Source organism: Helobdella robusta (genome assembly GCF_000326865.2).
Source record: "Helobdella robusta unplaced genomic scaffold HELROscaffold_7, whole genome shotgun sequence".
In the NCBI taxonomy this organism is placed as follows: Eukaryota; Metazoa; Annelida; class Clitellata; order Rhynchobdellida; family Glossiphoniidae; genus Helobdella; species Helobdella robusta.
The window spans coordinates 2,163,120-2,175,597 of NW_008705398.1; the positions used below are offsets into that span (position 1 = coordinate 2,163,120).

Below are 12,478 nucleotides of genomic sequence, written 5' to 3' on the forward strand. Positions count from 1 at the left end.
ACGACAGATGATCGAAATAACTGGCTGGTTTCTTTCAGGGCAAGAAATAAGGTTCATCACATTGAAGGAATTTACTTAAAACTAACTACAGTTCTAAAAATCGTTTGCAGATTTTGAACAAAGTTTTATGTAGAAATAAAAAAAGACAATAAATAGGATGATGATGTCAACCTCACAGCTTCTCAACTTATGCAGTTTTCACAGATGAGGTCAGCAAGATCCAATGTTTCAATTCCGTCGGCTCGTGGCAGCCATCTTTCAAATCTTGTTTTATTTTCATTTTTTCATTTATTTTCATTTTAAATTACAACAGGTTGTATTTATAAATTCACTATCTGAAATTTCAATTACTGCATCAGGGTTACCCGAAGGCTCAGTTTTGGGACCCATCTTCTTTACGCTGTAAACGTCGGACATTACCAAAATAATTGGCTCTAATGGTTTCGTCTGCCATGTGTTTGCTGGTGATATTCAGATACTGGTCGCTAGTCCTCCGAGTTTTTTTCAACTTGAGGTTGACATATTTATCAGGTGTTTATCAGAAGTGCGTCGTTGGATGTCACCCAACTCGTTAAAGCAAAACAATATAATACCGATACAAATACAAAACTCAGTTGCTTCCAGTCGGAACATGGCAGCAGCTGTCGAAGATTGATTCTAGCTCTGTTAAAATAAAAGATGTTGATAGATCATTTATCATTACAGCTTTCAACTTAGGTGTTCTGCCGGATAGAGAATTGTTAATAAAAGACCACATCAAAAAGATTCGGCCCTCGAGTCACAAGTGTTATCTACCTCAGAAACATGTGTCGAATCATTACTGTCGCTAGATAGATCAACATTGGAATCACTTGTCCACGCCCTCATTGCATCTCGTTTAGATTATTGCAACAGCTTGTTTTATAAACTGCCAGACAGATCAATCACAACCCTTCAGTCAGTACAAAACATAGCTGCGAAACTTGCTATCGGTGGCCTAAGATTTGATCACGTGACACCGATCTTAAACGAGCTTCACTGGCTGACGGTAAATAAAAAAATAGTCTTCAAAATTGCAATTATTACATTCCAATCATTGAATGGTATATCACCAGAATATATGACAAGTAAATTCGCCAAAAAACAAACTACATCGGTTTTTCATCTCAGGTCGGGTGATTTGAATTTGCTGTCTGTGCCAGTTACACGTTCGCCAGTTGGTTCAAGAGACACTGCAGTTGCTGGACCCGCTGCTTGGTAGAGTCTTCCACCAGCGTTGAGAAGATCTCGACTGTCATTGGAATTATTTAAGAAAGAATTTAAAACAATTAAATTTATTGTTGAACTGAGAAAGGAGTGAATTTTTTAATTTTTAACTTTCCATATATAGTCACGTACATTTTGTTTTTTAATGGGAGCGTTCATGAAATAGTTTTAATTAGCGCTAACAAATTGTTCTTAATAAATAATAATAATAAATATATATATATATATATATATATATATATATATATATATATATATATATAATATACATATATGGGATATAGACTTATTAATAATAATAAGTGATGATTAATAGTAGGGATTAATAATAGCATGACAATGTGTACATAAACGTAGTTAACATTAAGTAACCTGTATTAGAAGATACGCTGGTACGTTGCTGCGAAAATGTTGGCACGGTGTTTGATGGACCAGGGTCATTATGTTCTTTGATGAGATTTGTTCAATGAATACTTATCACTAGTGGGTATTGTTTACTGATATTATTTTGTAACATAGAGGTGTAAATGTAATTTTACTTTGAATTGAATATCTTGCAGAAAAATTATAAAAATTGTTTTATTTATTTTTATTCTAAAAACTGAAACAACACCTTAGACAGCGCGGCTAGTTTATTCTCAATAATTTTTCTCATTTTTATATTTTTTGATAATTTTTTAAACCATTTTCTGGAAATCGACAGAAATTTTTTTTTATCATCTTTTAAACTTTCACGCTCTATTTCTTTAACGATTCAATGTTAATAAGTCAATAAATTAGTTAATTATTAATAAATTAATTAATTAATTCATTCATTCATTCATTCATTTGTTCGTTCCTTCGTTCGTTCGTTCGATCGTTCGTTCGTTCATTCATTCGTTCGTTCATTCATTCATTCATTCATTCATTCATTCATTCACTCATTCATTCATTCATTCATTCGTTTATTTATTTGTATATATCATTCATTCTAATTATCTTGGTTCGTCTCCATCAAATAATAAATAACAACATCTTACACACACGAACTATATATCAGAGAATAACAACTTTGAATTCAATTCAAAGAACACGTAACAAACAAGATGAGTGAGTAGGTTGCGGTTGAACTATTTCCAAGATTCATTGTTAGGCTACTATTGGAGGAATGTTACGTAACATTAACCGCGTTTGCTACACAATGACGGGCTGGGATATTAAAATAATAAGACAATCGTAGGAGCATTAATCATGAATTTAATACAAGTTCGTTCAAATGGTAGAAGTTTCTCACCGTTCTGATATGCAGCCACCTGGTTCGAAGACTTGTGCGTATGATGTGTCGCTTGAGTGTACGTGTATACAAAAAGTGTAGGTAATTTGTGTGGTGGGTGGGATGTAAAACCTCGCTTGCACAAAAGTTGGATTAAAAATAATCAAGTAAAAAACTATGTAAGCAACTTTTTTCAATGAAAAATAAATCTGTACTTCCTTGATAGAAGTTGAATAAATGTGAATAAATGGAGTTTTTAAAATTTCTTAATTGTCTTGAACGTTTTCTTCAGCACTTTACAATCTGTGACGGATTCAGAATTTTGCAATTTTGGGAATTTTGTGGAGGACGATTTCAAATTTTCAAAGTTGATGTTATTCTTTTTTTTAGCTAATTTCCGTAGTTCCTGCCTTTTTCAGTTTCAGTGGGGAGATGATTTTGAGAATTCCTGAGTCAAGTCAAGGACCTTTTTTGCTAATTTCCGTTTATTTTATTGCTCTATTTCACAAACAATTTTCAACATATTGCGCAAACTAAACAAGCACCGACGAGTTTGGAACAGCAGAACAAAGTCTTTTCCATCACGTCACACAGAGAAGGAAGTTTTGACGGGGTTAACTTGTGCTCATGCCTAAAATCCATCATCGAGTCAACTAAATAGCCAGGTAAACAAAATGTTATAAAAGGTTTCAAAATAAATTGCTGTTATCTATTTACTGATCCATTCATACACGTGAGATAGGCGTCTAGAGCTTTTAAAATATTAATAAAATAGCGTTAACGCGTGGCTTCAACCGATCTTATCGGACGAATACAGAAATCGTTGCTTAGAAGTTATATGAGTTTTTAAGTACGTTGATAATTCAACCGCATCCTATATAAGTACACTTTGAATGATTCAGTTTTGCCTAATTTATTATCTGCTGATAGATTTTGCTCTATGAGAGATTTTAATTGGTTAACAGTTTTTTTTAAAAATTTTAATCATGGGTAAGGTCTGCGTCGTCCTCATCATATTGACATGTGCTACCGTGAAAATAATTATGGGGACAAAATGTTATAAATGTGTTTTTTATGGGGCGGATAGTTTGTGTATTTAAGAAACGGACTGTCCAACTTATTGCAAAATAGCTCACTGTTCAGCTAGCAAGTTGATATATTTGATAATTTTTCACTTCAATAGAAAATAATCGTTTCCTTGATATATTGTTCAATTTTGAAGCTTCAGAAATTTATTACGGTTGCTCCGATAGAAGAGTCTCTTATGATTGCACCACGATCGATTTTTACAATGCTGATTGTACGTGTAACTCTGACCTATGCAACAGGATAACACCTAAACCTCCAACCGCTGCGGTAAGATAATTATTATTTTTCAAAAATATTCAGCTGAAAATTTATATACTTGTTAACAAATCAGCCCGTTACTACAGCAACGACAACTGCAGCAACCACATCGTCAACCGCATTCATAAGAGAAACCACTGCTGCTTCATCTCACATTGTAACAACATCCACAGCTTCATCGAAACCAACTGAAACTGTTTCTGTTTCGACAACACCTCTTACATCCCCGGTTTCATTGAAACTTACCGAGACTTCTTTCGTTTCAACAACATCCACAACCTCCTCATTTTTATCCAAGCCAACAGAAAGTGCTGCTCCAACATCCAAGTCCGCTGAACCAGTGTCAACGTCATTCGTCATCCTTCTTGTGGCTGTTAACGTTGCCATCATTGGTGGTGCCACTCTCATTGTAGCTTGTGTTCTGAAGAAGAACAAACGAGCTCAACTTGACTCCAAATAAACCATGTTTGCTAAGTAAAATGTTCTTAAGTTAATTTTTTACTAAATTACAGTTGTCTAAAAATCGAAATAATTATTGATAGGCCCGAAGATAGCGCTTGATTGCTGGGACATTATGCTCCAATGACCATCTTCACCTCGTATCGAACATAAATTTGTTCGGTAACAATTTTATTTGTATAACGTTTGATAAATTCAATAACGTAAAGAAACGTTGATTTGATTAAATAAAAAGCCATTCTGAAAGTTTAGTAACTTTACACTTTTCTAAATTTTAAATATTTAAAGAATTAACTTCTACAAACCAATTGAATGGGAATTATCAATACCGATTGATTGAGATTGATGGCAAGAAAGATGAGCATAGGAGGTCGCCTTAAGAGATACTGTTAAAACTGCCCGGTCGATGACGGGTTCATTTAAGTTTAATCCCAATAGAAAATTAAGACGCAGAGTCAAGTCTCAAACATCGCTTTCCAATATCAATCTATCTCTATTCGATGTCCTACACGCCTTTATATACCCGATTTTAGGGCCGGAACTAGCGTATTTGCCAGGGGGTAAAACTCAGTGTGCCGCCCCACCACATTATTGTTATCCTACTACCGTAAGCTGTTGTTTAGACGCCGTTCTTAAACTGCATACCGATTGTTTCTTATTAAAATGTTTTACAAATGGAAATATTAATATACCTGTTAAGACATAAAAAAAACAACAACAAAATAGTTATACAACATTATAAAGTGAAAACTTCGTTAATATCGCAACGTCAACGTATCAGGTAATTGCTTTTATATTACATTAAAAACAAATTCCTCTAGCTTTTTTAGCTGCAAATGATTATGTCACCAAAAGTGATAATGAATACTCGTTTGCATTCGATTGAAATTGTGCTTAGATTGGATAGTTTCTCCTGCCCCATTGTAATTCTCATGTAGTTTTTGATGATTTTGAATTTGCTGAAACTTTGTTCTCCAGATGACACTGCGACAGGCAATGTGAGAAACATTCTCAATGCAGTAGTAATGTTAAGGTAGCCTTTTTCTAATTTATTTTTATAAATGAGAGTAAACATTTTTTTTGATGTGGCTTTTTTCAAACTTTTGTCAACTGTGAAAGCGTGATGCTTCAAACTTTCTATTTCAAAGTTGAATTCTTCAACGCTGAGATCAGCTGAGTAAATATTTGCCAATTCTTCTGTTTTAATTTTTAGATCTGTAATTTTTCAATTTCAACACCACTCAAAAATCTAAACATGCTGTTCACATTATTAAAAGCTTCAAATTTGTCACTAAGTTCTCTAATTATTCGGTCAATGATTTTTAACGTAGACCCTTGGTAGACATTTTCAACACTTGCAAGAGCTTCACTCTTACACAACTCATCAGGCACCTTTTTCATTCTTGGTATCTTCTCTGAAAATTCAGATTTTATATAATTTATTTTTGTTAACAATTTACCCTCAGCACTGGCCTCAGATGGTGTAAACTCTCCGCAAGACTTCAAAAATGTTAAAAGACTGCTGTTAAATCTCTTTAAGGAAAAATATTTTATTTAAATTTTTTTTTTGTGCATTTTTTATCACTAACATTAGATTTGATGAAAAACGTTTCTAATTTTGGCTTTTTTGAAAAAATTTTGTTTTAGGTGTTCAAAAATTTAAAAAATTGGAAAAAAAGGGAATAGGAGGGACGAGACGGGAATGAGTTAAAAAATGGGACATGGGAATTTTCGGGAACGTTGTCATAAGTGGGAATTCGGGAGGGAAACTGGGAGGAAAAGCAAAAATGTGAGAGGATTGGGAACAAATTTCAATTTTCGCTCACTTCAACTATACATACCTCGCTGTCAAAAGGTTCCATTTCTTTCTCGAACTGTATGCGTTCGTAGAGACACCAGCGAATCCTACGACCTATTTTTGACGGTTATAAAAATATGTCTGTAAGAATCACCGTAAAATTAGTTTATTTGACTTTACATTGCACTTTCAATCCATCTAGCGGTTTGAAAGATCAGGGTCACTATGTTTTTTGATGAGATTTGTTCAATAGTTATTTGTTACCGATAGGTATTTTATATTGATATTATTTTGTAACAATGAAGTATGATTACAATCCACTACGAATTATTAGGATTAACAAAAAAAATTTAAAATATTGTTTACTTTTAGTTTAATTAAAAAAAATCAATTAATTTTTTGATTTGTTCTAAAATTTCTGAAAACACTTTAAACGTTGAGGAATGTAGGGATAAACTTCTAAGCTTTGATGTTCCTTGTTTCCACCGACCATTCACCAGTCCTACCGAACGAAATTTATTTTAAGCTTCTTCGTAGTTTTTGTCAGTGGATTTGAACAATTTCTCGAAATATATGTTCATTTAACCAAGATTAATGCTAGAAGTTGATGAATCAGCGAGTTTTGTATTAAGTGTTCCATATATTGTGATGGATGATTTATGTGGATGATGGTCGTGTTTAAAATAAAAATATTTTACAGTTTTTTTTGTCCCTTATCCTTTTTAGGACATTGATGACCATCGACTTTTGACAATTTGTAGAAGTTGTAGATAGTTTTTTTGGCAAAGGCTGTGGACAGCAGGTTGCCTTTATTTGCTATCAACCGCATCGTATACGCTGAGTATATGATGGCCAGGCTTAACTCAGGGCACATTCGAACCACTATGCCATCTCACATTTTACAGTAGTTCTTATTTAATTTGTCTATATTTAAAATGCGTTTTTTCTGACACGTGCTTCCAGTTACTAAAATTTGGCTCTGTTTTATTCCATCCTGCTTTTTTTAAACGGTCATAAAATTTCACATAATTGAAGAATTAGTGCTATGATCGACAATTATTTTCAAACCGTTATTGTTGGGGAAGTAATCAGGGCTGTTGTATCATTTTTTGGCCTTCTTTTGCCTCATTCCAAATTTTTTTGAAAGTTAAAAACTTTTCTTACAGCACAACTGCTGCTCGTACGTTAACAGTTTATTTTAGTTCGTTTCGGACTGTTTTCCAGAAGATTAAAGAATTTAAGAACATTTACCTAACGATATATAAAAATTTATTCAATTCATGTTTCATGTTCATAGAGAACTTTTTACAAAAATTTTGTCTTCATTCCTGTCATTTTGACCCAACTTTAAAATTGTTAACTCTTCAGTATTTTGAGTCATGTGAAAAAAAAACTTGACATCATAATTGTTTAGTTGCTGTTAGAAATAGACCTTCAAAATTTTATTCAATGTAGCCAAATAGTTTTAATAAAGAATGAAAAAAACAATCCCCCGTTCTTGTCATTTTGAGCCGCACTATTATACATGAAACACCTATCACCAATCAGGATATTTGCCTGTAAACTGAATGTTGATTTCAAAATAAACAAACAAGCGACAGAACGCGTCCACCGATATATAATGACGTCATCCAAAAAAAAATAATCAAAATGTTAATTTCGGTGTGATCCTACACAACGTTACCTTCCATTGCTGGTCCTTTTGCATGATCATGAGGTTGGAGACTGTTTCGATTATTAGTTACATAATTTTTGTTTACATCTTCATGTAACTTTCCGAATGGTTTACTATTTGGCTCCTCTGTCTGTCGCTAGCCACGGCGCGTTATCAATGATTTACAACTTTTTCTTATTCCAAAAAAAATTATTGACAGGAGATCTATAATGTAATACAATATAGTATAGTGTATAATAAAAAAAATAATAATGAAAAAATAAAAACTTTGTTACCACTATAATAATAATTATTATTAAAATTTAATTATTAAATTTTGTGATGTTGCTATGACCGGCTTCGAACGCAAGAAGACCCCTACCCATTCTAACGTTATTTTATTTTACATTATTTTATGATGATAATGAGGACTTTAAAATTACAATGATTACATTAATAATATTAACAATAATACATATTATTATTGTTATTTTCATGGTGTTAATAATAATAATAATAATAATAATAATAATAATAAAATGATTAAGCTCTGGGAGTCACGTGCTAAGTTACCCGAAGAAGGATGTAAATGATTACGATTCCGTTACTGCCAGGTATAACAACAACATTAATAATAATAATTAATAATAATAATAATTAATAATAATCATAATTAATAATAATTATTATTATTATTTTCATTATTATAATTATTATTATTGCTTTTATTAGGAGAAAATCAGCTGACGTGATTGCTAGGAAGGTCTGTCGGCAATCGACCGTTGACAAGAACTGGTTCAAAGAGTTCATAATTTTATTGCTGAACCTTTTCATTTTATATACCCACCCCACTCAATCCCATCTTCACCACACACACACACACACACACACACACACCACAAACACACAGTTAGTTGTAATTTCATCATTAGCATTTTATAAAATGTAAACATAACCATCTGATGTAAACCAATAAACGGGTTTAGGCAATAACATCAACAACAAGGCTAACAATAATTACTGATATTAACAATGTTATTACCATCATTAACGATAGAATAATGAAGATGATAATAAGATGACGAAGAGTAAAAATGATAAAATGTTATCAAATTTTTATTAAAATCGTTTGATTTTAAGCGTAAAGAATGAACGAAACGAAAAGAACCCATTCATAGAAGTATCTTTACATTTTTTTTGTCAATTTCCGTGTCTGTGTTTGTCTCTCTGTAGCCTGTCTGTTCGTCTGATTGTTTGTTTGTGTGTGTCAGTGTTCTTATGTCCGTCTGAGTACGTGTGGATATACGTCAGAGCGCCTGTAATGTATAAAACATCCCACAGTGACAAAGATGAATAGCTTTGATTCATCGTTATATAAACTATTAATATTATAACTGCGGATTCCAATAAAATTTGACTATGCACTGATTACTACTATTGGGGCACACATACGCACGCACGCACACACACACACACATATATATAGACTCATTTTAAATTTATTCAGGTTTATGAAAGGTTATTATCGCTTAGCTACGATCATATATATTATCAATTTTATTGAATATATTGATCATATATATTATATTATAGAATGTACAGACATAGACTGCTTAATGTTGTATCATTGGGCAGTCGATAAATAGTGTACCGTACCGAAATAATTCAGAACTATAATTGTGAATTAACAAGCTGTTAACATACAAAATAATAACAGCTGTATTTTTTTAAGGCAAATTAAGTTTCCATGTTTTTCGTTCGTTCACTCATTCAATCATTTAATCAATCATCAATCATTTATACAATCATTCCATGTTTTTCATACCACGGGCTTCGTTTGTACATTCATTAAATCGTTAAATCAATCATCCATTCAATCATTCATTCTTTTATCCGATCAATCTTTAATTTATTCATTTATGATTCTTTCAATATATCTTTTTGTAATTTTGTTATGCTTATTGTTTTAACACAATTGTCTTACGTAAAGTCATATTCATGAACATTCAGTGATTATGCAAAGGAATTTAAAATGCACCCAGCATTATGAAGTGTTGTTTGCTAACGGTGCTAGCAGACGCTGGCGAATTTACAAACAGGCTGGGGCGGCAAATTTTGAAAACCAATGATTTAAAAATGTTCAATTAAAAAAAAAATTATTATTAAAACTTCTCTTCCATTCAAGAATAATGATTTCTAACTGTAATTAATAAAAACTTCTAAAAAATTGAATAAAAATTGTCCTTCGTTCTGATAAAACAATCAGCCAATCGTAATTGCCCAAGTGTTAAGTGTAGACTTGCATTTTGGATGTACGCTTGTTTCGCTACAGGCTTTTCGGCCGAGCGGATTTTTCTCGTTTAAAGCTCGAAAAAATTATTTGCGTCCTACAAAGTCGGAAGAGAAGTTAAATTTTCAAGTAAATCTGTTTATTGAACAAACAATTTTGCAAGGATTGGACCTTAATTTCATTATTGACGAGTTTACGCGCAGAAAAACACGTCAAAAAGTTTTGAAGTAATTGAAGTAACTTTTAAATGTTACATTACTTAAATATTATTAAAGAATGTGCCTAATAAATGTATCAAAAAGATTGCTTTTATTTAATTTAGCGTTCATTTGCATTTGTTCCAGTAACACTTATCGCATTTGCATTTTTGCTTTTTAGTTTTACCGGCTCTTCTTCCATTTTTTGAAGGCTTTTCTCAATTTTCTCAAATTCGGCATATTCGAAATCAATCTTTTTCACATTTTAGTTCATTTTTTGCATCTCCAAAATCATTCACAGCGACGTCAATTGCATCATTATACTGCACCACATTCAAACTATCAACAGAGTGAACGCCAATTTAATTAATTAATTAATTCATTCATTCATTCATGTTTAAATTTACTTATTAATTCATTTATACGTTTTTTACACTTCCATTCATTAATTTATTCATTCATATATTCATTTATAATTCATTACTTTATATATATATATATATATATATATATCAATTGATTCGTTCATTTATGAATACATATATCCATATACAAACTATTCAATGACAAACACGTGTATGATCACATGTAATTAACACGACATTCTACACGACATTCCACACAACATTCCATACAACAGCCCACACAACATCCCCCACAACATCCCACACAACATCCCACACAACATCCCACACAACATCCCACACAACATCCCACACAACATCCCACACAACATCCCACACAAAATCTTATACAACATCCCACACACCAACCACCAACCGCTCAGCCGTAAGGACGTCGTACTTGGCTTGCAAAAACAACTGCAACAAATACGGCAGAGGAAAGAGTACATGCTGCTTAAATATCAGGAGGAAGTGCGCAAATTGTACATCCAAAGCATTCCACGCCCGGAAGATGTTCGTTTAATTGGCACCGGGGAGGCATCTCATCCAACTGCCAGATATCTCAACGGAATCTACCAACAGTATAAATTGCCCGAACTAAAGGTGCATGAACCAAAAAAGACAAAAGGGTGTATTCATGAACCTCCAAAATGTTCTCCAAAACAACCACAACGCAAACCAGTTCAACAACAATATCAACAAACACTCCAACAACAATGTCAACAACAACTTTTACAAAAACAACAACTGCAACAACGCAAACACTCTAAAAGTGTACACCGAGTACCGCAACAACGCCTGCAAAGATCACAACGACAACTATCTCAACAAAACCAAACTCAACAATTACAACAACAAAACCCTCGATTGCTACAATCCCAAGAACGACAAAAAGAGCTGCCTAAACAACCTTTACAACAACTACTACAGCAACAACTACAGAAACGACGATCACAGCAACAGCAGCAACAGCAACTACAAAAACAGCTACACCGCCAACAACAAAATCAAACCCTACAATCACAAACTGCAAAATACCTTAAACAAATTTATCAACAGTATGGATTGCATAACCTAACTGCGAAAGTAACAAAAGAGGCCATAGTGCTTGCTCAACAAACTCCACAACGCCCACTGTTAAAACAACAACAACATGGCCAACAACAACCACAACACTAGCTAGTGCAACGACATGAGCATTCTAAGCAACAAAAACAACTGCCAGAAAACAACTGAAAGTAACAGTTTACAAACTTATGCAGAGCTCCGACCACAATCTCGACAACAATCTTAACAATCTCGTCATTCGGTAAAACTTCAAGGACAGAAATTACAACAAACTCAATCACAACAACAAAAGAACATCAAATTCAGCAATTTCAACTACAACAGAAATAGTAATAGTAACCACAACAACAAACATTAGCAACAAAAAACTCAACAACAACATCCAACAATAAAAACAATTCAGTGTGGTTGCAGTGTTTAGTGAAATTGTCCAGTTTGTATATAAATTTCGACTAGTAACTGTTTAGCAACTCCCTTCAGCAATTACCTTTTACCTTGGCTACTTTTTAACTTTTGTGCAAATTTTCATAGAATAAACAAAAATTTTGAGTTGGGGCCAATTGACCGAAATTAAATGTAATGGATTCGAGTGGAACAGTAACTGTTAGGTTACATTTGTTTTTTTTTTTATAAATTTTTAGATTGTATTTCTGACAGACTATTGCTTATCATGTTTTTTCTTGTGTTTTTGTGTTAACTTGATTGCACTTCGTTTTTTATTTCATTGTTACTTGTTTTTAGTTCATGTTTCACTTTATTAAAGT

The 12,478-nt window shown here is 32.8% G+C and overlaps 3 protein-coding genes across 3 annotated transcripts; 2 read left to right on the forward strand and 1 right to left on the reverse strand.

Annotated features, from left to right (window-relative positions):
* Positions 1-3,483: 3,483 nt before the first annotated feature.
* Positions 3,484-4,304, forward strand: HELRODRAFT_164842 (hypothetical protein; the record flags this gene model as incomplete). Its single annotated transcript, XM_009030797.1, has 3 exons — positions 3,484-3,583; positions 3,681-3,853; positions 3,918-4,304. The coding sequence occupies 3 exons, from the start codon at positions 3,484-3,486 to the stop codon at positions 4,302-4,304; spliced, it is 660 nt and encodes a 219-aa protein (XP_009029045.1).
* Positions 4,305-5,512: 1,208 nt separating this feature from the next.
* On the reverse strand, positions 5,513-6,975 carry HELRODRAFT_164843 (hypothetical protein; the record flags this gene model as incomplete). The annotated part of the gene is made up of 4 exons (XM_009030798.1): positions 5,513-5,836; positions 5,893-5,925; positions 6,145-6,215; positions 6,840-6,975. 4 exons carry the CDS (start codon positions 6,973-6,975, stop codon positions 5,513-5,515), a joined length of 564 nt encoding a protein of 187 aa, XP_009029046.1.
* An 838-nt stretch (positions 6,976-7,813) lies between these two features.
* Positions 7,814-11,724, forward strand: HELRODRAFT_164844 (hypothetical protein; the record flags this gene model as incomplete). The annotated part of the gene is made up of 6 exons (XM_009030799.1): positions 7,814-7,818; positions 8,304-8,369; positions 8,488-8,518; positions 10,022-10,149; positions 11,030-11,249; positions 11,329-11,724. 6 exons carry the CDS (start codon positions 7,814-7,816, stop codon positions 11,722-11,724), a joined length of 846 nt encoding a protein of 281 aa, XP_009029047.1.
* Positions 11,725-12,478: the final 754 nt, after the last annotated feature.